At 45.2% G+C, this 25,518-nt stretch overlaps 1 protein-coding gene across 2 annotated transcripts in view; it reads left to right on the top strand.

Moving 5' to 3' along the window:
• The first annotated feature begins 5,788 nt into the window (after positions 1–5,788).
• MELTF (melanotransferrin) overlaps positions 5,789–25,518 on the top strand; it is a 61,528-nt gene continuing 41,798 nt past the window's right edge. The window contains exons 1-6 of one of the 2 annotated variants that reach the window (XM_067542855.1): positions 5,789–6,043; positions 11,075–11,229; positions 16,819–16,918; positions 19,785–19,967; positions 20,312–20,468; positions 21,486–21,553. In XM_067542855.1, coding sequence (XP_067398956.1) covers positions 5,923–6,043; positions 11,075–11,229; positions 16,819–16,918; positions 19,785–19,967; positions 20,312–20,468; positions 21,486–21,553 — 784 coding nt within the window. In that variant the 5' untranslated portion in view covers positions 5,789–5,922. Of the gene's footprint in view, positions 6,044–7,735; positions 8,012–11,074; positions 11,230–16,818; positions 16,919–19,784; positions 19,968–20,311; positions 20,469–21,485; positions 21,554–25,518 lie in introns of those variants that run through there. The other variant, XM_067542854.1, reaches the window with a different exon arrangement.

A 25,518-nucleotide genomic window follows, 5' to 3' on the forward strand; every position in this document is an offset into this window, starting at 1 on the left:
TGGTGAGGGGGTCACCCTGGCTAAAGTCCACAGCCGGGTAAGGGAGCCTGGACAGGATTGATGAGGGTGGTGCCAACACTATCTCTGATCTGCCACCTACAGATCACTTGGGGTAGGAGAGCTGATGTGATAATTGGGCCTAGAAATTTATTCTAGTTGTGATTTCAACAGTTTAAATAAAAAAAAAAAAAAAAAAAGTGAAAGTTCACAAGATGTCATAATAATCTGTGATGATAAATGTTGATGGGAAAAGGTATGAAGGGCGACAGACTGAATTAATCCACACTAAAAGTCCTACTGATATAACTCAAGGTCTGTGTTAAGATCATGCCTGGTAAACAAGAAAAGTGTTGAATCAGAAATCAGTGAACCAAAATTGGTGTGTTGGCAACTAGGGCTAATTGGTGGACAAAATAATGGGGGGATGGTCTATTCCATTCACCACTCCCTTTGTGGGTACTTACAGAGCACTTGGGGAAAAAATTGGCTACTGGGGTGAGCGTCACCGTCATGGCTTCTTCCACCACCATTTCCTGGGACCCTTGGCCTTCATCATCCTGATCCTGAGAGCTGTCCTGATCAGACCACGCCAGAGAAAGGGACTGAGACTTCACCACCTCTACTGGCTCCAGCTGAATCCTAAACACCACCTAAGATGAAATGGGATCACACTTTAACAACAACAGCAACAACATCTCCAGCCCATCTCCAACTAACGTCTTGTCTTTTCCCCAAAAGATACTTATTACCATGTTTGATACCATCTAAGAGACTGGCAAACAAGGGGGTTTAACGGTGTATTTGCCATGCTGCTTAGCAGGCTGTGGTCTTTTTATACCAAACCCTGAGCTTGACTGGGTTATGTTAATACCTTTGGCTCATTTATTCCATCTAAATTAATACAACAGGGCGTCTGTGCTGATTAAAAACTCTGTTAAGGGTCATGTGTGCCACTGATTCCTCTCTGAAGAAGTGAGCTGCAGCACTTACAAACCAATGGATGGTGCAGAGCTGAGGTAGCTTTGAAGTGATGGGTGGTGCAGAGGTAACACTGATGCAGGTGGCATTGATGTACTTTGGGCCGAAGCCACAGCGAGCAGCAGCCTTTCTAAGGTACCTCCCTACACAATAATCAAAGCTGGAATCACCTCAGGCAGTTAAAGCACCAGACCTGCTAGAATCCACCAACCCAGGACAACAAATTGTGTGGGGAGAAAGAGAGAAGTGGATACAATGCATCACCTGCTCACAATTTCAAGAAGAGGATGGAGGTTGGAACTGTTGTTAAGACACAACAGACCCTGGCCTGAGTGTGGCGGGGAGTGAGAGTCTTATTTGATATTGTTAATGTAATCATTGCTGCCTTTCCCAAGTTCACTCTGTTGTCCACCTTTCACCCCTTTAATAAAGTGCTACTTGTTTTAAACCCCCTGGAATCAGTGCCTGCACTTGGGGAAGTATTACTATCAAGGGGCAAAAGATGATCTATCTAGTTTCCCAGGTTTCTGGGTAGGAGCTTGAGCTGGTGGTGTTTAAGCTTTTAGAAGGAACCCAAAAAAATCCGCTTAACCTGGCCCTTCTTGCTGACAACACTTCTCAGAAGGGTTACATTAATATGGATTAAATCAATAGAGTTCTATAGAAATTACCCTGAGAGGTAAAACATTTGCTCAGTTGGTTTTACAGCAGCCGTGGCTGTGGCTGAAGAGACCCAGTCGAGAGAGAGAGTGTCTGTCACATTTAAAGGTGGTATTTTGACCCTTTGGGCTCCGCTTTCTGCGAGCTCTTTTCTCCCTGCTAAGCTGGACTGCTTCCTCTCATAGCTGTTGAGCCCTTTATTGAGCTCTTGTTTCCAAAGGCTGTGGTCCTGAGTCTGATCTTTCTAGTTATCCATGTCCCATCCATTTCTTTGTGGTGTCACTTGCACACATCCTTGAAACACAATTTTGGGCATCCGTTAGGTCTTTTTCCAGATTCCAATTTGCTGTAGAGGATGTGCTTTGGGATGCATCCATCATTCATTCGGCACACAGGTCCAAGCCAGCACAGGCGTTGCTATTTAAGGAGTTTGCATGCTGGCATGCCAACCCGCTTGATGATCTCAGTGTTGGTGAGACTGTTCCTCCAAAAATTTGACGACGCAACACATGAAGATTGTCTGCAATAGTGGACCCAGGTATGTGAATGCGTTCACCACTTCAAGTTCATAAGTACTGATGGAGGGTGCTTCTTCAACTCATTGGCACATTATTTTTGTCTTTTTTAATAGCCCCTAGAATTTCATAAGGCATGAGATCCTTTCTTTGCTCATCCTGCAAGGGCTATAATTCTCTATTGCTTTTTAAATGTTATAATTTGCTATTACGTTTCCTCAGCACGCCATATGTCACCTGTAGAGTGCTTGAAGACCCATCAGTTATCATTATGGTAAATTTTGTGTTTTAGTTGTATTGTTTCTTAATAGGATTGTATGACATGACAGGGAGCTAGATTCACAAAGGGAGTTAGGCATCTAGAAGCCTGAGTTAGGTGCCTGGGTGCTTGCTACAATGAAGGGGGAGAGGAAGTGCCTAAGAGTGGGATTGACAAAATCTTGTATGCACAGTGGCTCCCTGCCTAACCCAGCCAATGGGATATGCCAAGGAGAGAGTTGTATCCTAAGCCCTGCCCCTCTTGGGCAGTTTGGCACCTTAGGCTGGGGATGTGCCTCCATTTGCTTGGGATTCCCAGCTGTTAACCCATCGCTTAGAGTTAGGCACCTCTGCTGGTTTTGCAAGGCACCTGGGGGGAGGAAGTTTTAGCCCAGTGGTTAGGGTACTCACTTGGATGTGGGAGACCTCCAGTTCAAGTCCCTTTCCACCTGAAACTAGTTGAACAAGGAGTTGCCACATCTCAGGACTGTGCACTTAACCACTGAGCTATGGGATATTCTCAGGTGGCGGCTCCCTCAATCTCTCCTTTTGAAGCTGTTCCATTGCTGATAAATAATTTAAAGAGCCATTGGGGGGAAGGGAGGGCTGGATCCTTGGTCTCCGTCCCACCACTTAGCGACGTGCTCTAACCACACCTCATTCTCATGTTTGCTTTTTCTCTGTCTTTGGCCCAGTGTCTCTCTAATTATTTAATGCACAGTGAACAGATTCAACAGGAGACACTGAGGAAGTACCAGATCAGAATATCCCATAGTCCAGTGGTTAGAGCAGCCTCCTGAGAGGTAGCCGGTCCCTGTTCAAACACTTGCTCCCTTTCAGCAAGTGGGGGGACTTGAAGTTGGGGTCTTACAGGTAAGTATCCTAACCACTGGGCTAAAACTTATGAGGGAGCTCATCTGCCTTCCCATCCCCTGCAGCTATTTTGTGTGAGCTTGCACTTAGGGCCCAATCCAGTAGGCAAGCACTGAGCATACTGCCAGATCAGACCCCAGAGGCATGGTGATCGTCCTTTTGTTTATGGATCACACTGGGACTTAGACATCTGGCTATCTGAAGTGGCAGGTAGGTGCCTAAATTCTTTTATGAATCTAGTCCACTGTGCCTGTGATAAATCAAGCGACTGGTATATCAAGTGAAGGGCATAACGGCGCATTTCTGCATCAATGTGCACTTCCTGATCTCCATGTGAAAAAGGCTTGATAGGAATACTAGTGCCTGCTCAAAAAAAAAAATCCTGACTACTGTTGTCAGTCAGTCAAGCCGTGCGTGCTGGTGTGAGTTCCCCTCTGGACACCATCTCAGCTGCTGCAGCTAGCTGATTCAATAGACATTGTTATGCATGACCCATAAATTACCACAGACTCAGATAAGTGGTAAAGGCACTCCGCCAGGTTTATTGCAAGCAAAGCATGGTGCTAGCGCCCCATAGGAGCTACAGGTACACCAGGACGTCTGCTTGTTACAATTGATTGGATCAGTTAATGGCGGGCTGTTCCATTATCCGCTCAGCCAGACAATAATGTGTCTGCTGGGATCCCCGTCTTATACCCTGACACAAACAGGTTACACAATAACTCTTTGATGTCATTGATATTGACTATTGTACCTGCCTCCAAATCAAGCATAACATCTTCATCCATCCTCCTGTGTCCTTTACCTTAAGGTCGGAGTGTCTCTGCACTATTCTTCATGATTATGTTTATGCACTACTGCATCTTGGGGAGAGCTTGTACTACCTCTCTGTATTGTACTGCTGTTTGGGGAGTACTTGAACTGTCTCCTGGGCTTATGTTTCTGCACTCACCTTGTATTGGGGGAGTTAGGACTACTATTGCTCTTAACAATACTGTGTTACTCTGTTACTGCTTCTTAGTGTAGGCACCCTGTACTTCAGGGGCCTTGGAACTTGATTGGGAGTTTACAGTTGGGAAGAGCCTGGGAGACTACAACTCCCATGATGCCTTGGGGGGGGGGGAAGAGGGGAGAGACTCTTCCCCTTCCAGAGAGACAGGGAATAGCATGTGGGGGACTCCATTTTGGTGCTGGGGTGGAGTGCAGCCGAGGCTGGAAGCTGCTGGCTGCCTGCTGACTGCTGCTGGGGTCCCAAAGCTGCTGCTGAGAGCCTGCTGGAGCCTGCTCCAGCAGGGAGCTTCGGAGGTTGGTGGCATTACCCAAGTCAGGGCAGGGACTGAGCCTGGAGCTGCCTGAAGTGGGCCTGCAGTGGAGGTGGTGTGAGTGCCACTCCCCTGTTGTTTGGGGCAGGGCGTGTAAGGGAAGGGGCACTGCACAGACTTTCACTGGGCCTGAGAAGAGGCAGGGGGAGAGTTCTTTCAAGCAGGGCCAGGACTGCAGACATTTGGTTGGGCCAGCTCCAAACCTCCAGCGTGACAACTGAGCTGAACTGGAACACCGAACCCACAGAGTGCTGTCTGCTGCAGATCGTCAAGCGCGCCCACGCAAGCAAGGGGTTAGGGCTCTGAACTCTTGGGGAGTGTACACTCTGCAGGTGGGGTAACCAGTGGCAGTGTAGATGGAAGTTTAGACAAGTTTCATTTGTTTTCATACTAATTTTATTAATTGGTTTATTCAGCTGCCCTGTGGATTTAACATAATAGTGACGTTTAGTTTCAGTCTGTGATGCCATATTTCTTTAATTTGTTAAGTAAAGTTGTGTTATCCCTAATTTAAGTATATTGGGCGTTTAGTTTGCATAAGTGCAATTGTTAAATTAGACCTGTCTCAGATTATTATCATCATCAGACTAGGTTTAGTCCTGGAAGCTTCCAAGGCCCGCTATTAAGCGTGTGCAGGGGCCAGCCAGGTGGAGGCACCGCCAAGTTTAAATTTCTTTAAAAGTAACGGGACTGCAGCAGAGGGGTGAATAGAGGATTCCCACCTATCCTACATCACCGCTGGGATACTCAGCATCTCCTTTGTTGTTAACAACCTTAGCGCCCTTGCACACAGGTGCGTGTTGCCGGCTCCCAAGTAACCCAGAAATAGAAGGGGGTTACATTAGGAATGCCAAAGCTGTAACAATGCTGTGTTTCTCCCAAGTTCCTGTATCAGTCAGTGAACTTTCAAGTGGGAAAGCAGTTCCTGTTTCCTAAAGCCAGACTTTGGTTCAGGCCCAGATCTTGCATCTAGGCCCGTTACATTAGGCCTCAGGCTCTCACTTTCTACTACAAATACTTTATTTCACAACCTCACTCTACACTCATGGATCAAGTTGTTATTACCCATCTGACCCAGCAGGTGGTGCTAAAGCAACAACATGGTCATAATCTGCTCTGGTGTCCCATGTATTTTGCACTTGGAGTTTGGATTTCCTTTTAGACTGCAGTCAGTGTAAACAGATGTCGCTTTTTTCCTCCTCTTTTAGAATGAGATGTGTGCTGGAGTAAGAAAGAGTAATTGTTAGGCAGCCATACATGGCCCGGGTTCTCAATTTCCAGTAGGGAGTGGTCTGGAGAGAAGCAGACTGACCAGCATGCACTATAAAAGCATTGACCATTGGAATTCTGAAGGCTGGAGACAGAGCAGAGCATACACAGCCCTCATCATGAAGAACTTCCAGGGCATGTTTTATCTTCTCTGCTTCTTTCACACTGGTAAGTGCCTGCTAATCTCAAGAAGAAGATTTTACTCTGCCACTTGGTAGTTCTGGGGCTGATTAGTCTGTGGTATGTGTTAGCACAAGGGGAAATAAAATAATTTCAGAATCACTTTATTTCTGAAGGAGTGAGGGACATGGTGAAAAACAGACAGCTGCATTAGGAAGAAGAGATCGTTTTGGTCCATCTCTCATTGGTATAAAATATTATAGTTTGGCCACATTGATTCTACTTCTGCAGTTTATTCTGGTTGGCTGTTTCAGAAGGAACCATAGACCCATCTGCTCTGTATGGAGAGCCCATGGCATATTTTTGTAGGTCTTTGCTCTATGGGACAAAGTGGGAACTTGCTGTAATATATTTTATTATTCTGATATGGGCCTTGGATTCCCTCTGTACTTCACATTGCTACTCAGTGAGTGCAGAAGAGTTAAAAAGCTGCTTATGAGGCAGAGCAGGAAATGTGAGGTGTTGTCACATACTTGTCTGGGAGTGGAATGAATAGGTTGTTAAAAGACTCGCTGAAAAATCCTATATCTGTGGAGGGACGGCGAAAACAATGGAAAACCCAAGAACTGAGCAAGTAACACCAGTCCGCAGAATTCCCTCGCAGGTGGAATATGTGAACTCCAAACTCAGCATGGATCTGTAGGAGTTGGACAATGGACCAAAACGTATCAATGGCTGGGAAGAGTTGGCTTTTGGAGGAGAGAGAGCATTTCTTACCTGGGACTGACAAAGAGGGTCAGAAATGATTCCATGGCAGCCTGGCTGGGTGGAACACTGGCTTAGCGAGAATAAACTATATCTTAATCTTCATTTCTCTGTGCTAATCTAAGGATTCCCTGATGCTGTGTTCCAGTTGACTAATAAATACCACTCTGTTTTGAAAAGGCTGCATGGTGTCACTGCCAATACTTGCTAAGATGTGTCAATCCCTGAAGAGAGTAAAAGACTCCTGATCTGAGACTTTTCAAGCTGGATTTTCTGGGCAGAGCTCCCGGGTGTGAAACAGGAGTGCTGGTGCCCAGAAACTCAGTCTCAGAGGCGCTGCAGCTCCATGGCCTACCCCTAAGGAGGAATGGGACCCATTGGGGATCTAGCTCTCTTTTCCTTCAAGGGACAGGTTTAAAAGCTGGGGCATAGCATAGATTCTGTGGCTCCTAAAATCTCCTATCTTCTCTGTTGTACACCATGCTTTGTGTTAACTTCCCCCATCCCTGAGATGACTGCATTTTTTTTTATAATTTATTTTTGCATTTGCAGTACCTAGGAATCTAGTCAGGGCTCCGTTATGCTAGGCGCTATATGAACACAAAACAAAAAGACAGTCCCTGTACCAGAGACCTTACAATCTATGTATAAGACAAGAGACAATAGATGAATACAGACAGAAGGAGGAGTACAAGGAAACAATGAAACAATATTGTCTACATAGACAAGACAGACATCAGATGTGGGAAGGGGGTAGAACACACAAGCAGAATGAACATGGGATGGTGGCAAATGCCATGTTAGTTCCACAATTTTGTTTTCTTTTGTGGGGGGGATGGGTGGATTTATTTTGGAGGAGATCAGCTAAGGGGAAGAGCAGGGGGACAGGGCAGGGAATGGGGCAGGTGTGGAGTGAATTTGTTGTAACGAGACAGAGGGGTAGGGGAGAGGGAAAAGTAGAGTTAGAGCAAACAGTCAATGAGTACAGGGCAGAGAGAGTCAGAGGAATGTCAACAGTTTCCCCTGGAATGTCCAGGGGTCCAAAGGTATGCAATGACTGTTCCTATTCCTCCCAGCTGGCTGGCAAGCTCTCTTTGGTGCAAGCTCTAATGCACTTTAAAATCCTTCAGAAAGAAAGAAAGGCTGTTTTTATGTGTAGAATTATCTTTTATTCCTCTTTGAGACGGCTCCTGTTGAAAGCCCCACAGAATATTAATGGCTCCAAACACTATCCTGACACTTTTGTAAATTGTAAGTACAACACTAATATTTTTTCATTGTTAAAGGAGTTAATTGTCTGATAGTGACACTATACTAACATAGGGCCTAGGAATGTGTTTCAAATAGAAGTTACCAGCCCCCCCCCCCATCTCATATTTAGTGTACCTCTGCAGAAGACCAGGAAACTGAGTAAACTTGGGTTCAGAGACTAGCTTGCTGTTTTAATGTTTGGCCAGCTGTAGCAGAGGACTCAATTGACAAATCATCTCTGTGTTCCTAGCCCCACCCCAAATAGGTTAACTCCCGCTGGCAGACTGAAAGGCATCCTCTGTTACAGGTAGGCATCTGGCCAGCTGCTGGGAGAAAAGCTGCAGTTGGGCAAGAGAAAAACATGAGTTAACCACCTGAGTGAGGAAGACAGAGGTAGATTCATGCGACTTCATTACATATATGCTAGAAGAATGTGGAACTAGGAAAGGGGCCTTTTAATCTTTCATCTCACAAATGAATGTGGGTAAGAAGTAATCAGATGCCCTGCACAATGCAGCCTTATCTTCACAGACCCTTGTATCAGACACAGGAACACAGAGATTGAAGAACAGCATTGAGGCATTGATGAACAATTAGAAATAAAATAGTTGTGCATTTAAGAGAAAAAGTGGAGCCTTTGATTATGGTCCGTTAGTAGCTTTCCAAAGGAAGGAAGTTCCATGTACTGATCAGCCAACACAAGCTACATTGCCCTGCTACAGGATTCCTCATGTTTTCCACTAAGCATTTGGTCTCAGACTTTCTACAACTCAGTGGTGTAGTGAGAAACTTGCTTCTCCCTTCAGTAATTCATATTGGTCTGAACATTGGTTGAGAAATGCCAGGTTTCTGGGTCTTTGTTTCTAATAACTTAGTAAAATCTCTGTCATCCCTGGTTTTAAACTACTGACATGAGTGGAGTTATTCCTGAGTTACACTGGTGTAGGTAAATCAGGCTGTCTGTTTGAGTGACTGGTACTTATGGCATTAGTGAGGTTGTTTGATTTGTTTGAGGGTGTTTTAAACTGGAAAATTTGTCATAGCCCCTGTCTGTTGAGTGCTAGTGGGGTAGTCTCAACAGATCCTTTCCTAAGGAGGCAGCAAAGCCTAATACAGTCTATCAACTCTACAGAAGCTGGGGTAATGGTAGACATGCTGGAGGGCAGGGATAGGATACAGAGTGACCTACACAGATTGGAGGATTGGGCCAAAAGAAATCTTATGAAGTTAAACAGGGCCAAGTGCAGAATCCTGCTCTTAGGATGGAAGAATCTCATCACTGTTACAGACTGGGGACCAACTGGCTAAGCAGCAGTTCTGCAGAAAAGGACCTGGGGGGTTACAGTGGACAAGAAGCTGGATATGAGGCAACACTGTGCCCTTATTGCCAAGAAGGCTAATGGTATATTGAGCTGCATTAATAGAAGCATTGCCAGCAGATCAATGGAAGTGATTATTCCACTCTATTCGGCACTGGTGAGGCCACATTTGAAGTATTGTGTTCAGTTTTGGGCCCCCCACTACAGGAAGGATGTAGACAAATTGGAGAGAGTCCAGCGGAGTGCAACAAAAATGATTAGGGGGCTGAGGCACATGACTTACGAGGAGAGGTTGAGGGCTTATTTAGTCAGCAGAAGAGAAGCGTGGGGGGATTTCATAGCAGCCTTCAACTATCAGAAGGGGTGGTTCCACAGAGGATGGAGCCAGACTGTTCTCAGGACTGGCAAATGACAGAACAAAGTGTAATGGTCTCAAGTTGCAGTATGGAAGGTCTAGGTTGGATATTAGGAAAAACTTTCACTAGGAGGGTGGTGAAGCACTGGAATGGGTTACCTAGGGAGGTGGTGGAATCTCCATCCTTAGAGGCTTTTAAGCTGCGGCTTGACAAAGCCCTGGATGGATTATTTAGTTAGGGTTGGTCCCGCTTTGAGCAGGGGGTTGAACTAGATGACCTCCTGAGGTCCCTTCCAAGTCTAAGCTTCTATGATTTGCTGATATGTTAATTGGTTAATTGTACATAGAAACAAGCATATGAAAATACCTATTTACCCAAGCAACAGCATTGAAGTCTTTGCAGGTGTGGTTTAGATAGCCAGATGAGTTCCTCCTTTTGCTTACAGGAAATCAGATTTCTTTGTTGGTAACTGAAATATACCATGCCTGACTTGTTCCCATTTATTTATTTGTATATCTATTTGAGTGACTAGGATGAGGGCCTCTTATGGCGCAGTATCATGGAAGCAACTTTTTTTTCCCAGCTCTCTTCCATTTCTTATGCCATAGTCTCTGAGCATCAGGGATTGTTTGTTTAGACTGCTAAACGGACAGAGCTTGACCCAAGTCAGTATGTAGTGCTATGCTCAACTGGAACTTCTCTGAATGAGCCTTTTGCTGCTGCAGATTAAGGTTCTTCTTCTTTCTATAAATTATTAAGGTTGAGAAGAAACCCTTCAGAATGTGCCCCAGATTCACAGTGATTTTACCGACAGATGGATACAACAGCTCTAAGGCCAAATGCTGCACTTTAAATATTATTGCTCTTGCTATATATGTAGTTTAAATGGATATTTTTGTGCTGTGCTTACTTTACTTCATGATAATAAAAAGTTACATAAACCCAAGACATTATGGTTTGATTGAATTTTACTGCTGATAATTTACAATATCTCAGCACAGGTTCAGGTTAACAATCCTAGACGTTCCTCAGAGCAGGACTGTGCCACCTACATCAAAGGTCAAATTTTTGCCACACAACCAAGGGAACTATGGAGAGTGAATAAACAAAATACACAGGAGACAAAGTTGTGTCATTCTCATAGGTGTTGTGGATTCTTTGTAAGTACTTACATCTGCTCTGTTGTGTATGCAGCACCTCTATTAGCATATGACAATATTAGAGATGCTCTCATTGATTTCAATGAAAACAGGAGTGGGCCCTAAGGCCACAGCTTTGAACAAGCCCTGAATTTCTGTGGTCTGGCCCTTCTGTGATGATGTATGCAGGGAGCTCAGTTATAAAGGCATTGCTTGATAATGGAGTCTTCCCTCGGTGTTTTGTTTCAGCTCTGAGCCTGCAGCATGTGAGGTGGTGCACTATCTCTGAGCAAGAACAGTCCAAGTGTAATGACATGAGTGCAGCCTTCATTGATGCCAACATCCTTCCCAATGTATTGTGTGTTAGTGGCGGCTCGGCCATTAACTGCACCCATATGATCAAGGTGAGTTTTAACTCTTAGTGTCAATATAGCTTCTTGCTATGCCTTATTGGGCCACTTCACCTTGAATGGTCCCTTAGAATATGTGCTAACTTCTTATGCCAAACTATCTCTTTGACCATATGTTTAGCTGAGACACTCTGAATACCTTTCCCAGACCTGAGGAAGAGCTCTGTGTAGCTTGAAAGCTTCTCTCTCTCACCAACAGAAGTTGGTCCAGTAAAAGATATTGCCTCACCCACCTTGTCTCTCTTTACTGGACAATAAGCAACAGAGGGAAGATAATTGTTCCAGTCACTAAAATAGACTGTTCTGCATTGAGTTTCTGATAAAATCAGGTAGATGAATATTCTTGTACAGGTGTTCATACTTTTAAAGATTCCCCTTCCTGGGAGTTTCGCTTGAGTGGCTGGTTGATTACATTCAGTAGATAAGGCTGTTTGAGTGTTAAAACAAAAGGTGGTCCTGTCTTTTCAGCCAGATACTTTGTGACCCAGTTGCTAGGGATATGAACAAGAGCCTTAAAGTTGGGGAGGGGTAGTGGACAGTCATGGGCAAGTGCTTAGAACCACAGGATTGGAAATTAGGAAATCCTTAATTTTATTCCTGGATCTGGCACAGACTCCCTCTGTGGCCATAGACAAGTCACTTAACCTCTCTGCCTCAGCATCCTTAGCTGTAAAACAGGGCTAAGTCTAACACTTTACCACATAGGGTTGTTGTGGGCTTTAACTAGAGGGTTGTAATCTTAGTGCTTCTGTCAGCAAAGCTCACTGACCACACCAGGGACTCCTTGCATCCCTCCATTTTCCCCTCAAATTCTGGGTGTGCCACTTTCTTACCCCCCCTTGCATTTCAGGGACTCCCTGCAACCACCCCCATCTCATTCCTACATCCCCCCATGCCAGGGGCTCTGTGTGCCCCCCATTTTCCCTCCATGCCACAGGTTCTGTGTTTGTCCTTTTTCTAGAGGGTGACACACTTTATTGCTTTTATAGGCTAAGCTGAATTCCCCCTGTTCCAGGTCCCTGCTTCCCACCCACCCACACATCCCTCTGAGTCATAGAATCATGGAGGATTAGGGTTAGAAGGGACCTCAGGAGGTCATCTGCTTCCCTTTCCTTTGGGCCTCTGCTTTCCTCTCCATACTGTGCCCCCACTCCTGTTTGGATTCCTGGTTCCTCCCCAAATGAAAACATTAGAGGGAGGATTTAGGGAGGAAAGTGGGATAGGGAGAACAGAGTAGGCAGGAGAAAGCAGAGACCCGGAAGGCAAGAGGGGAAGAGTTGAGGATAGGAGGGAAGCAGCAGAATGGGGGGAATAATGGTGGGAAGCAGGGATCCGGAAAGTGGTGGAATGGAGGTGGAAAGAAAGAAGGGACCCAGAGGGCTGGGAAGGTCTGAGTGTGTGGAGTGGGGAATCAGAAACCTGGAGGGTGTGTGTATGTAAAGATGAAGCAGAGATCAAAGCTCAGCCTACATAAGCAATGAAGTATATCCCTCCATAGGTCTGGCCTGAGTCCTTCCTGCGCATGGTGGAAGTGTCTAGGATGCCATGTAAAATCCTGAGTGAAGAGCAGGGAGCAGGTGCTGCTACTATGCAGGGAGCTGAGCTTGTCTCTGTCTGTCTGTCTGGCTTCCGGTTTTCAAGAAAAATCATTAGACTTCTGCTTATTGATGCCTAGAACATTCCCAGTTTTGGAATTTATAAGCTGTTATGTTCAGAAGTTACCAGACAGAGAAATGACGTGGAGTGGAGTGCCTTCCTTCACTTGGAACAAGAGTGCTAGAGAAGAGCTACGTGTTCATTAATGATCTACAGTGCATGTACATGCACAAACACCAAAAAGCTTTATAGGCAGCAATAAATGGAGTTTAGTCCAAAGGGCTTGCTCACTTTGCTCAGCATCAGTGAAGCAGAGATAATACTTTATTCACATGCATTATTGTGTGACCTTGGGAGGGAGCAGGTCATTTCTTTGTCCCAGCTGCAGAAGAGGGATAATTATACTTCCTTACCTCATAGTGAGGCTTAATTAATAAATGTTTATAAAATATTTTGATATCCTCAGATGCAAGCTGATAAATAAATGCAAAATATTAATACTGAGCTAACCTGAAGCCTAATCAAATTTTACTTAAGTTACATTCAAATTCCTGGGGCTGAGTGATATTGGAACAAGAACCTTGGAATTTGGTCTTATATAATAAAAAACACTTTACCCAGCAATAAAATGCAGCTGCTTTTGTGGTGAAAGGGGAAAAGAATGCAAGATCTAACTTGTGTGCTGAATGTAATAACCCAAGAAGATCCTGATCAGCACACACCCAGGTAAAAGATTTTGTCATGGAATTTCAAAGAGGTTTTTATTACAGCTGGATAATCACAAACCACACTGGTCCAGTGATTACTTTGCACTTCCAACACAACGGCTACAAAAAAGCATGAGCCTACTATGCAGAAATAGTTACCTCTTCATAGCATTCTTTATTTCCACCAGAGGCGTGCACAAGGGGGGACAAGCAGGGGCATTGCCCCTCTCTCCCCCCAATAATCAGCAGGGTCACAGAGCTCCTCTGGCTTCAGGGCTGCAGTGGGGTCACAGAGCTCCTTGGCCTGGAGGCACAGAACATGCCCCTCCAAAATCAGTCAAATTTAAATTCCTGAGCAGGTCCCTCATTTTTATTTATCTAGAACAGCAATAAATTACCAGAGTAATGGCAGAGCTGGGACACTGTGGAGAAATGATTTTATCCTATAGAGAAGAGATTTAGGAAACAGTCTACCCCTAGGTTCATACACTGAGATCTGAAATTTGCTAAAAATTAAGCTCAACGATCTTAGAGTGGGATTCACCAGGGGGATTTAGGCACCTAACTGCCATGTGACAGGGTCAGCCACTTCCCAAGCACCCCCTCGGGGCCAGGGATGGCTCTGCAGCACTGTGCCTTAGTTTCTCAAGACTCCTTAATAAACTCCACATGCATGGGCTAGTGTTGTAGATGTGGCTTGGCCCTCCAGCACTGGCCAACAAAACCAACTAAAAATGTCACAAAAAGTCCCAACAAACAAAAAGGTTCTTCCACATTTCATGGGCTTTTCTTCAGCCTGCTTTCTAGGCTCTGTTCTCAGCTCCTGTTTGAGCTACTGTTGAGTTTGTCCCGCTCTACAATTAGGACACTCGGCCCCCCCAGGCTGGCTCCCCTCAAGTACCATTCTCCTGCAGGCCCTGTAGGTGAGTAAAGTAGCTAGGTACCTAAATCTCTAAGTCCTGCACTGTCAGGCAGTTTAGCACCTAATTCATACCTAAATCCTGGTAGGATTCACAGTTTGGTATACATGCTCAGAGCACATCTAAACCCATGCAGAACAGCTAGGGGGAGAAGGTGCCCTCCCCCTACCCTTCCCTCTGTCCATGGCAGCTTCCTGGAGCAACTCAGAATCCTGCAGAGAGCTGATACAAAGATATCTTTTTGATACAAGGAAACTTAAAAATTATGCCTCAGGTACAACTCTGTCTTTGAGACTATTTTTTTTCTGTGCTAATGATCAACTAAACAGTTTTTCGTTGCTGTGCTACATATAGGACTGCATGTGACCGCTGAGCCTGCAGATATATTGAACTCTGCTCTCTGAGGAGGGATGGGGAGGGCTAGTGTTGTGGGTAAGGGCTGGGCTCGAGCTCGAGAGGTCTGCTGTTTTATAGTGTCACATGACCTGGACTTCCACCAACATATTTCATGCTATGGGTAAAGTACAACATGATTTCCATCAATATCTCTTTAAAAGCATTTGATCCTTTGTTTCTGGATTTAACTAACAATATTTAACTAACACAGAATCACCATTGAGCGTGGGCAGTTAGATACTGTGATGGGAACTTTATGAACACAATGGGACAGAGAGAGAACAGGGTCTCTCTGAAACCAGTTAAATCTATTAGCAAGGCAATACTTTATCAAAACTCATGTGAAATACTTCCATGGGTGTTTTTCCTAGATGCCTCCCACAATACATAATAAATGCTGGTTGCAGTAATGCCTAATGTGGATGTAATCTGGGTCAGCCTAGAAATTAGGGCTCATAAAATGTTTCAGAAAACAGCAAATAAAAATATCCTGGGATGAGCTTCCTGGGGATACAGCATACACATAACATCTCTGCTGAAACTGGCTTAACTGTAGAGTGAATAAAACTGTATCAACAAGTGCAAGTTGTGGGTTCGGCTCCAGAAATCTGGGCTCTTGAAAAAACTGCACGTAGGCACTGATAGAATTTAAAGTCCTTTTGCTCTAGTGTCAGGCCAAACACAATCTGCCATAACAGAGCCTCTTGCTCCTGCTACTTCCTGTTCCCCTCTTTTACTTCATCTTAGGTTAATGCCTATAGTACTTATGGCCTAACTTGCCTGAGATATAAAATAGCCTAACTAATCACTAGGGACAGGGATCCTGTAACTGTTAGCAGACAGAGAATTTTATATTCTTAGTTGAAATTGCTATCATAATTTCCTTGATGTGCACAGGTTAATCTATCCTTTGGTGCTTAGTGCCAAACCCATGGAAGAAAACCTTCCCACCTAAAGGGAGCATATGTTCTGGGGGGTTACGGCGGGGGCGGAGGGCGAGGGGAATGTGGGGGAAGGTTTCTGGGCAGTTCCACTTTGTCATATGAAGTCCTAATGGCCCAGGATCTTCTTTGGGGCAGTGCAGTGTCCTAGTTTTTCATTTCATTAGTCAAACTCCAAAATGTTTGTTCAAGAGTACTGCTATGCTAAGTAAAATGTGTTGTTTATGAGGAACAAACTGTCTAATGGAACAATGTTCAGTATGATACACAGTGTTTGGCAGACACATTCAGAGCTGTTGCTTGGGTTGAAGTGAATATGAGTGGCACTTGTTCCAAGTTTCATTATGAACTCAGTCAGATACAAAGTTACTGGTGGAAAAAAGACATCCACACCAAGAACTATACCCATGTTTCTGATGACTTTTTTTTTTTTTTTTTTTACATTTTATACCAGAATACATTTTTTTAAAACAAGCATACTCGGCTTTGGTATCAGTATTTTTGAAGCACCAAAGTGCCTCAGCTTACAAACTTAAAACTATGGTCCCTTATCTTTAGCTCTACCCTCCAGGTTTAAGCGGATTACCTAGCAATGAATAACAAGCTAAAAGTGGGCCCAATTGACCAAAAATGGTGGGGCCTCAAACTCACTCTCAGAAACTTAGGGTGTGGGAGGTAGACAGGCAAAATGCTTTCTGAAAAATGAAGAGAGAACTTTGGTGTGCACAAACCACTGGGGTCACCACAGTCCCGTGCTATTCAGCAGCAGCAACAACTATTTTTAAATTAATGCCCCAAATCTGACTATACAGAGTTTTGGTGACATATGTTCTCTGTCTGTTCATTAATAATCTGACCACCATAGAAGACTACATGAGAATACTACAAGCACAAACCCTGGCAGCTAGAGACTAAAATCTATGTGCTTAAGGGATTTATTGAAATTATGATGGCTCTGCCCTCAGCTGGTAAAGAGATGTTAATAACTGTGATGAAATATAAATTCTGACTGTTTTTGCACAGAACAATTTGGCAGATGCAGTGACATTGGATGGTGGCACCATTTATCAAGCTGGAAAGGAACATAGTCTGAAACCTGTGGTTGGAGAAGTATACGATCAAGGTATACATATACCAAAAAATTAATAATGTTTACTGTGTAATCTCTAGGGGGAGGGCTGTGTCTTCCTATGTGTTTATGCAGTGCCAAGAATATTTTGGGTGCTGCAGCAATGTAAATAATGATAATAAAGGAAGGTCACAATGTGAAAACATATAAGGGAAAGGAAACCTTGTCCTTTCATCAAAACAGAAACTGTATTTTTTCTAAAACAACCCATTACCTCAGTCTGAAGTCAGAAAGGAATAGTAGCTCCATCTAAGTTGTATTTCCCTAGTTTGTTTAAGAGAAGGTCATGTGGGACAGTATTAAAAGTCTTACTAAAGTCAAGAATTCCAGAGGGGTAGCCGTGTTAGTCTGTATACAGCAAAAACAACTTCTACCAACTGCATCTGAGGAAGTGAGCTGAGGCTCACGAAAGCTTGTGCCTACTGAAATTAAAATTGTTAGTCTTTAAAGTGCTACAGAACTCAAGTTGTTTTTACTAAAGTCAACCTATACCACATCTACCACCTCCAATCATTTGGGTATATCTCACCTAATCAACTTCCTGCCATTGCAGGGGCCTTCGGCATTTATGACACTTTGGTCTGTCCCATTTCATCCCTGTGGCATGCAGTTTAGTCTTCTGAGGATTTAAAAGCTTTAGTCTAGCTAACGTCTCTGGGCTTAATATATGAATAGCTGGTTGAAAAAATATGGCCTTTGATACACATGAGATCAGAATAGATGATCTAATGGTCCCTTCTGGCTACAAACACTATGAAACTATGAGAAGCTGAAAAAGAAACAAACACTTGCTCATCCTGGCAAGCAGTGACGCTGAAAAAGTCTTGGGGCTCACAGTGAATAATGAGCTGAATATGAACTCCCAGTTCGATGCTGGGCCCAAAAGGGCTATGTGAATAGTGAGTAGGAATAGGTAAGTTATATTACCCCTCTATTTGGCACTGGTGCCCCACTACTAAAATACTGTCTCTAGGTCTGGTGTAAACACTTCAAAAAGGATATTGAAAAATTGGAGGGATTCAGAGAAGAGTCATGAGAATGATTACTAGATTGGAACATACCTTATAGTGAGAGACTCAAGGAGCTTAATCTATTTAGTTTATCAAAGAGAAAGTTGAGAGGTGAGTTGATCAGTCTACAAGTACCAACATGCAAACAGAAATGTATTCTAGTAGAAAACGGTTTAACAAGTTCCAATGGCTAGAAATTGAACCTAGACAAATTCAGACAAGAAATAAGATGCAAATTTTTAACAGGGAGGGCAATTACGCTTCTGAACAATTTAGTAAAGGTTGTGTTGGCTTGTTCATTATTTGCAATTTTAAAATCAAGATTGGATGCTTTTCTAAAAGATATGCTGTAGTTCAACAACAGGTATTGGATTTGAAGCAGGAATTATGGCCTCTATTATGCAGGAGGTCTTACGAGATGATCACAAAGGTCCCTTCTAGTTTTAAAATTGGTTAATGTATTTGCCCCCTTCATGCTCCACTACTCCCAGGGACCTAGATATTGTCATTAAAAATGTATCTTTCCTCAAGTCTGGTCTCTTCTATGTTTGGCTCCCCATCCCCACAACATGATTCGTTATATGAATTATACTTAGCCGTTAGTGCTTTCTATATTCCAAGTACTATACAAAAATGAACGAATAAGTTAATATATGTTAATGAAATAATGCTTGGGCCCATAATGCTTTATGTTATGTGAATGGTCTCACTAGGCCTAATACTGCTCCCACTTAAGTTAAAATATGGTTTGCTATTGATTTCAGTGGAAGCTGGCTCATATTCTTTGCCTTCAGCAGGACTAAGATACATAAGAATTGTAAAATCTGGCCTTTTGTCCCTGTTTCACTGAGGGAACTCAGACACAGGCTTTGGCTACATTAGCATTTTCCTTCAATTGTCTCATCTCCACAGATGCAGCCATCCAAGTGATAATGTGATAGGCGCACTAGTGTAGGTCATCCACCAGCATTTTAACCTCCATTTCCTCTTACCCAGCTAAAAGCAGTTCTTTAATGACATTGGTTAAATGGCAGTAAGTTGGTCTACACTACCACTGTTACCATCAATACCACTGGTGGGATTACTAGTGCAGGTGGGTGGTGAGAGAGAAATGTGAAGAAAACTCTTGGTCTAGAGAAGCCATAGGTGACATCTTGAAGTCTTTAGCGAGGAAGTTAATATCACTTGTGCAGTTAGCACTCAGAAGTTTCACAAGCAGGCAAATTTCAAATTAGAAATTAGACACAAAGTTTTATTAGTGAGGGTGAGTAACCAACCAACAAAATAAAGTGGTGGATTCTCCATATTGTGGTATCTTCAGATCAAGGCTGGATGCCTTTCTGGAAGGTATGCCTCAGTCAAATGCAAGTTATCTTTAGTCAAATACAAGTTGTTGGGCTCAATATAAGTAAAACTGGGTGAAATTTAATGGCCTGTGATACACATAAAATTAGAGGATCTAATGGTCCCGTGTGGCATTAAACTTTATGAATTTGCGAAGCACATCTAACTGTAAACTGGTGAACATATAGTCTTCCCCTTCATACTATTGGTGTTAATGGGCCCTGCTGCTATAAAATAAATATTGCATTAGAAGTTAATTATGGGGCATTTCTTTTAAAGTCTAATTATATCAGCTAAATATGGCTTTATTTACAAAAACATTTACACAATGAAGAAACAACAGGCCAAATTTATTACTGAGGTCAGTGGCATTGTACCAGGGATGTGAGCTTTGTGCTCTTTGAATATGGACATGAAAGACTATGAAAAGGTGTTGTGGCAATGTCTCTTATCATAATACTGCTTCTAGATTAGTTACATTTATATCCCTGTTTGTTCTTGTGCAGAAATTGGCACTTCATACTATGCAGTGGCTGTTGTCAGAAAAAATGTCTTCATTAGCATCAACAGTCTGAAGGGTGTAAAGTCATGCCACACAGGCATCAACAGAACAGTTGGCTGGAATGTTCCTGTTGGCTACCTCATTGATAGTGGCCGCATGTCAGTGATGGGCTGCGATGTTCCAAAAGGTAAGCCATTGCTGGGGTGTAAGCTGCTTTTCAGAGAGCCACTGCCCCTGCCACTGGCATGAATATGGGCACCCTGGATAGAAGAAGCACTCACGGGGACAAGAACCTTGGGTTCTAGCTGATTTTTTCCCATTGTTTTGTTACTCATTCTAAGTGAGAATTGATCTGAAGCAACTCGGAAGAGAATTCAGCCCAGTGTATTTATTTATAAACTATTTTTTAAAAGCAAAAAAAAGCTATTAGCACTTTAGAGCTGTATAATTAGGGGTTGTTAAAATGTGTTTGTGTCATTTTTCCTTTTGGTTTTAGTTGCTAAAATATTCATACCTCAATTTTACTTATAGCTGTTAGTGAATATTTCAATGCAAGCTGTGTTCCTGGAGCCAATAATGTAAATTACCCAGAATCCCTCTGTCAGCTCTGTAAAGGGGATGCATCTGGGCAGGACAAATGTGAAAGAAACTCAAAAGAGCAATATTATGACTACAGCGGGGCTTTCAGGTAAAGTCTTAGTGTTTAATTTTTAATGTCTGTTTCTCTACGCTGTGCCTAGTGCCAAGGTATCTGAGCCCCAATTGACTTTCAGCAGAATTCCAGAGAGCCAGTGACTAATGCCAACAGAAAATCTGTTAGAACATAAAACTAATTGTAGCCAAATCCATAGTCTGAATTTATAATTGGAGGTAATCTTATCATTTTGAATTCAATATTAGAATTTTTTTCAAAATTAAGTTCTAGATACTAAGGCCAAACAGCACATCTATTCTTTGATAAAAACTTTATATCTTGTTACTTGTTTTGTTCATGGACATCCCATTGATGTTGCCTTTGTCTTCAGCAATATTCACCCACTGGGAAAACAAATCTTGATATTCACTCCAGCACAGATTCAGAAGTGCATAACATGCTTGGATTTGATAGCATCTTAGCAAGAGCTGATGAGCTCTGACAGTTTTCACAACTGAACATTAGGCTTAGCCAACTATTTAGTAAACCTGAATCTTCCCATTTCAAGTGCAATTAGTTCTCTTATCTCTTACTATGCTCCCCTCCCGCTCCACTTTGCCAACGCCAGTCCTCAGTACTTCTTTATTCTGCTTCTCCCACTCCTGTATGCATGCCTTATTCTGTTCCCTGTGTGTGGTCAACCCTCTCAAACTCCATGGGCCAGGCTTCCACAGATGTCATACATTTAAAAATGTGTATCATTTTATTTTAAACAATGACTCCTCATTCTAGGTCTTCCAATGTATCTTGTGTCTGTCTGAGACTGTAAACTTTTCAAGACAGGAAATCACTTGATATTTGTGTCTTGTATAGCACCAAACACATTGTCAGCAACTACTAGCCATTAGCCTCTGCCTTGATCCTTACACACAACATATTGATAGCAAATAGTTCAGCATCCTCCTACTTGTGGTCTTTGGGTACATCACACTGCACAAGCCTACAGTAGTCACTGAGTAGTATTGCATACTTATGATTAATAGTGTATGAATGTAGTCTGATTTATGTTAGGTGTTTGGCTGAAGGAGCTGGAGATGTCGCCTTTGTGAAGCACAGCACAGTGTTTGAAAACACGGATGGTGAGTAATGCAAGGGTTCATCTCTTATCTCCAGTTGTACTCTCTAAAGTGTTGCTAATTTGGTGACCGTAACAATAAGAGCAATATCATACATTCAAAATTTATTCTGATGCAAGGAATAAGCAAAGGTGCAATAAAGCCAGTGGTGATTGTGTGACACAGAACATCATGTGAACACAAGGGAAAGAAAAATAACCCCAGAACAGACATGTTTGAATCAACTGGCAATTTCAGCTAGAAGTAAAGTGGGATCTTTAATTGCAACCTGGAATCAGAAATTGACCTGAACAAAAATCCTAAATCCAAACAGTCTTGGGCTTTGGTCTATTTTAAAAGTTGAATACAAATAATTGTGGCTTAGGCTCCTTTCTACTCAGGAATCTCAGCAGAACTGGCAGAAGGAAGCTTAATTTATGGTACCACTAATCAGTGCAACTCCCCCATGCCCATGGCACTTATTGAGTATTCCTGTGAGTATATATCACCTCAATAACAAGGCCCCACTTTTCAAGTCCAGTGGAGCTCCATTTAGTGCAGGATGTAAAAGTTTGCTTTGGGTCACCCCTGTAGCCCCTGTATTTTAGGACTGTCTCAGTATTGCTGTGGTTCCTAGAATAATTCAGAGCTGCTTGAGCATTCTTCTAACTTACGTTCAGCTGCCTATAATCTCACAGGGTTATATTTGTATCCAAAGGAATAGTTTCAACTATACAATTTTCCCCCAACCTTAAACTAGGGAATACAAGATGATAGGGTGGCATACAGCCACTCCGATGGTTCTTCACCTCTTAGAGAGTACATTTAGGCCTGGTCTACACTGACAATGTAGGTCAATGGAATGTGGCTTCCATCGACCACATAAAGTATGCGTCTCCATTGGCATGTCAGTTCCACCAACCTAAATTGTGGTAAAATTTGACTTAATAAACCACCTCCGTAGTGCTGAAGTCGAATTGTATGAGTCAAATGAGCATCAGTGTAGGCAAAAAGCAATGTAAATCAATGTCATTGGCCTCCTGGAGGTATCCCATAATGCTCTGTTGTGACAGCTCTGGACGGTCGCACTCTGCTGCACCACGGCCACATGCACAGGAAACAGCCTCTCCCCTGAAGCCCTGGGAAATTTTGAATTCCTATTTCCTGTTTGGTCAGCATGAAGAGAGCTTTGTAACTGAACTGCTCATGGCGACTGCATGCCCCAAACATGCTCCAGCATTCAGTTGACCTGAGGTCTTGGATCTCATCATCCTGTGGGATGAAGAGTCTGTTCTATCTTCGAGTGATTGCTCATATGCATTCCAATGTAGGTGTGTGCGCGCCCCGTGCACAGATTCCCGGAACTTTTTCCCTAGCAAGCCCCGCATGGCCAGCTCAGGCGCCCCCTGGAGTGCCGCGCTCATATCGCGGTATAAAGGGCACTGCTGGCACCGCGGGTCCCCAGTTCCTTCTTTCCGCCTGTGACGGTTGCTGGAACTATCGCCTCTTGCTGCGTGCAAGTAGCTCATTCCCTAGTTGTTTGACTGTTTTTCAAAGTTGTTGTTTATAGTGTTTATAGAGTTAGTTAGTTTATAGTTAGTGTTAAGTCTGAACCCCGGACGGGGTTCCTCCTTCTGGAGTCATGCCGGGCTCCACTGGCTTTAAGAACTGTGTCTTGTGCACCAAAGCCTTTCCGATCAGTGACCCGCATGACCGTTGTCTCCGGTGCCTTGGGGAAGAACACCGTCGAGACAAGTGCAGAATCTGCAAGTCCTTTAAGCCTCGCACCCAAAAGGAGAGGGACGCGAGGCTAAAGGCAATACTTATGGAGTCGGCGCTCCGTCCAGCCTCTGAACCGTCCCGGTCTCCGTCGGCACTGAGTGTGTCGTCGGTGCGGAGCGCCCCCCCCCACCGGCACCGCTTTCGGCACCGCAGAAGGCCTCCAAGGGTCCCAAGAAGTCGGCACGGCCCTCGGCCGCACCGGAGATCTCCCCCCGGCCCTCGCAGGGCGGCGGGAGCACGGAGACGCCCCAGTCACGGGCCGTAGAGGTTACTCCGGCACCGGGGTCTCCGCGCGGGTTGCCTCCCCCGACTCCTGGGGGTGGGGGAGTGCACCCGCAAGGGCCGTCGACGCCGGAGGCATTTACCGCGGCACGGGCCCTTATGGCCATGCCTATGCCTCCGTCCCCCCCTTGGCCGAGGGACAAGGGACCTGCGTCTCGAGGCAAACCCGCGCTGGGTGGTCTCGGTGGTTGGAGACGTTCCCAATCCAAGTCTCCTTCCAGACGGTCACGGAGGGTGGAGAGCGTCGGCTCCCCTCCGAGCTCCGACTCTAGGTCGTCGAGCGACTCGGCACCGCAGCACCGTGGGCGGTCCCGAGTCCGTCGCCGGAGCCGTGTGTCCAGCTCCAATGCCAGCAGGGACCGAGACTCGGGCTCGCACTCTTCGGCACGGAGCCCGTCTCGGCACCGCTCCCGGTCACCGTCGGTCTCGAAAGGCCCAGAGACACTGATGGCTCCGGCACCGATGGCTCCGGCACCAATGGTCCAGGCACCGTTAGGCCCGGCACCGATGGGGGCCGCACCGATGATGGGCCCGGCACCGGTTGGCCCGACGCCGACATCGGGGCGACGGGACTCTCCTCTACGTCGCCGTCATCGGTACCGCTCTCGGTCCCGGGGAGGGAAGCGGTACCGCAAGTCCTCTCACCGCAGAGGCCGGTCGGCTACGTCGTCGTCATCATCCTCGACTTCCTCGTATCGCCGGCACCGCCGACGTCGGCACCGGTCCGCGTCGTCCTCGCCCGACCGCTCCACGCGTCGGCGACATAGACGACGCACGGCGGGCTCGGGGGACAGGAAGGCTGTGCAGCTGCAGCAGCCTTCCCTGCAGGCCCCAGGATGGACCCAAGGGCCTTGGCAGTGGCCGTACTGGGGGCCTTGGAATGCCACTATGCCCCAGGGCTCAGTGTCGCTGCAGTCGGCGGTGGCTCCCCCCGTACCTCCCGCACCTAAGGTTCAGGAGCAAGGGTCGGAGGATTCGGACCCAGGGGAGGGACCCTCCACTGCGCCCCTACCCTTCTCTTCCTCCTCATCGCCTGATGAGGCAGCAGCCAGGGATCGTAAGGGGCCCCTGTTTGACTTTAGGGCTCATCAAGACCTCCTAAAGAGGGCGGCTGAAAACTTAGGCATGGAGTTTAAGCTCATGTCCGAGGAGGAGGACCCCCTTTTTGGGCCCTCGAGCTCTCTGGGACCCTCACGGGCCACCTTGCCAGTACATGACAATGTCATGAAGATAGCCAGGAAACTCTGGCAGACCCCGTCCTCTCTGCCCTCTACGTCCAAGGGGGTGGAACGCAAGTATTATGTCCCCAAGGAACCATTTGAGTTCCTCTACAACCACCCGGCACCTTGCTCCCTGGTGGTCGATGCGGCCAACCAGAGGGACCGCCAGGGGAACCAGGGTAACACGCCCAAGGACAAGGAGGGTCGCAAGATGGACTTATTTGGGAGGAAGGTTTACTCTACTGCGGCGCTGCAGTTTAGAGTAGCGAACCATCAGGCCCTGTTTGGGAAATATAATAAAAACTTGTGGGCCTCTATGCAGAGGTTTGCCTCCCAGCTGCCCCCGGACCAGGAGGCAGACTTTTCCACTATCCTCCAGGAAGGGGCTGCTGTGGCCACCGCTGCGCTGCAGTCGGCTAGTGACGCGGCGGACACAGCCAGCAGGGCTATGGCCTCGGCGATAGTGATGCGCCGCTGTTCATGGCTTCAGGCTTCTGGCCTCACCCAGGAGGTACAGCAGGCCATTCAGGACTTACCGTTTGATGGCCTGGGTCTGTTCTCGGAGAAGACAGACGACAAACTCCACGCACTCAAGGACTCTCGGGCCACCCTGAAGTCACTTGGGTTGTATACCCCTCAGGCCTCCAAACAGCAGTCCAGACCTCAAGCCCAGAGGCAACCACCACCCCCGCCCAGGCCGGCTCC

The sequence above is a fragment of the Emydura macquarii genome, unplaced genomic scaffold, assembly GCF_026122565.2.
Source record: "Emydura macquarii macquarii isolate MOO-44397 ecotype Brisbane River unplaced genomic scaffold, CSIRO-AGI_Emac_v2 contig_729, whole genome shotgun sequence".
In the NCBI taxonomy this organism is placed as follows: domain Eukaryota; kingdom Metazoa; phylum Chordata; order Testudines; family Chelidae; genus Emydura; species Emydura macquarii.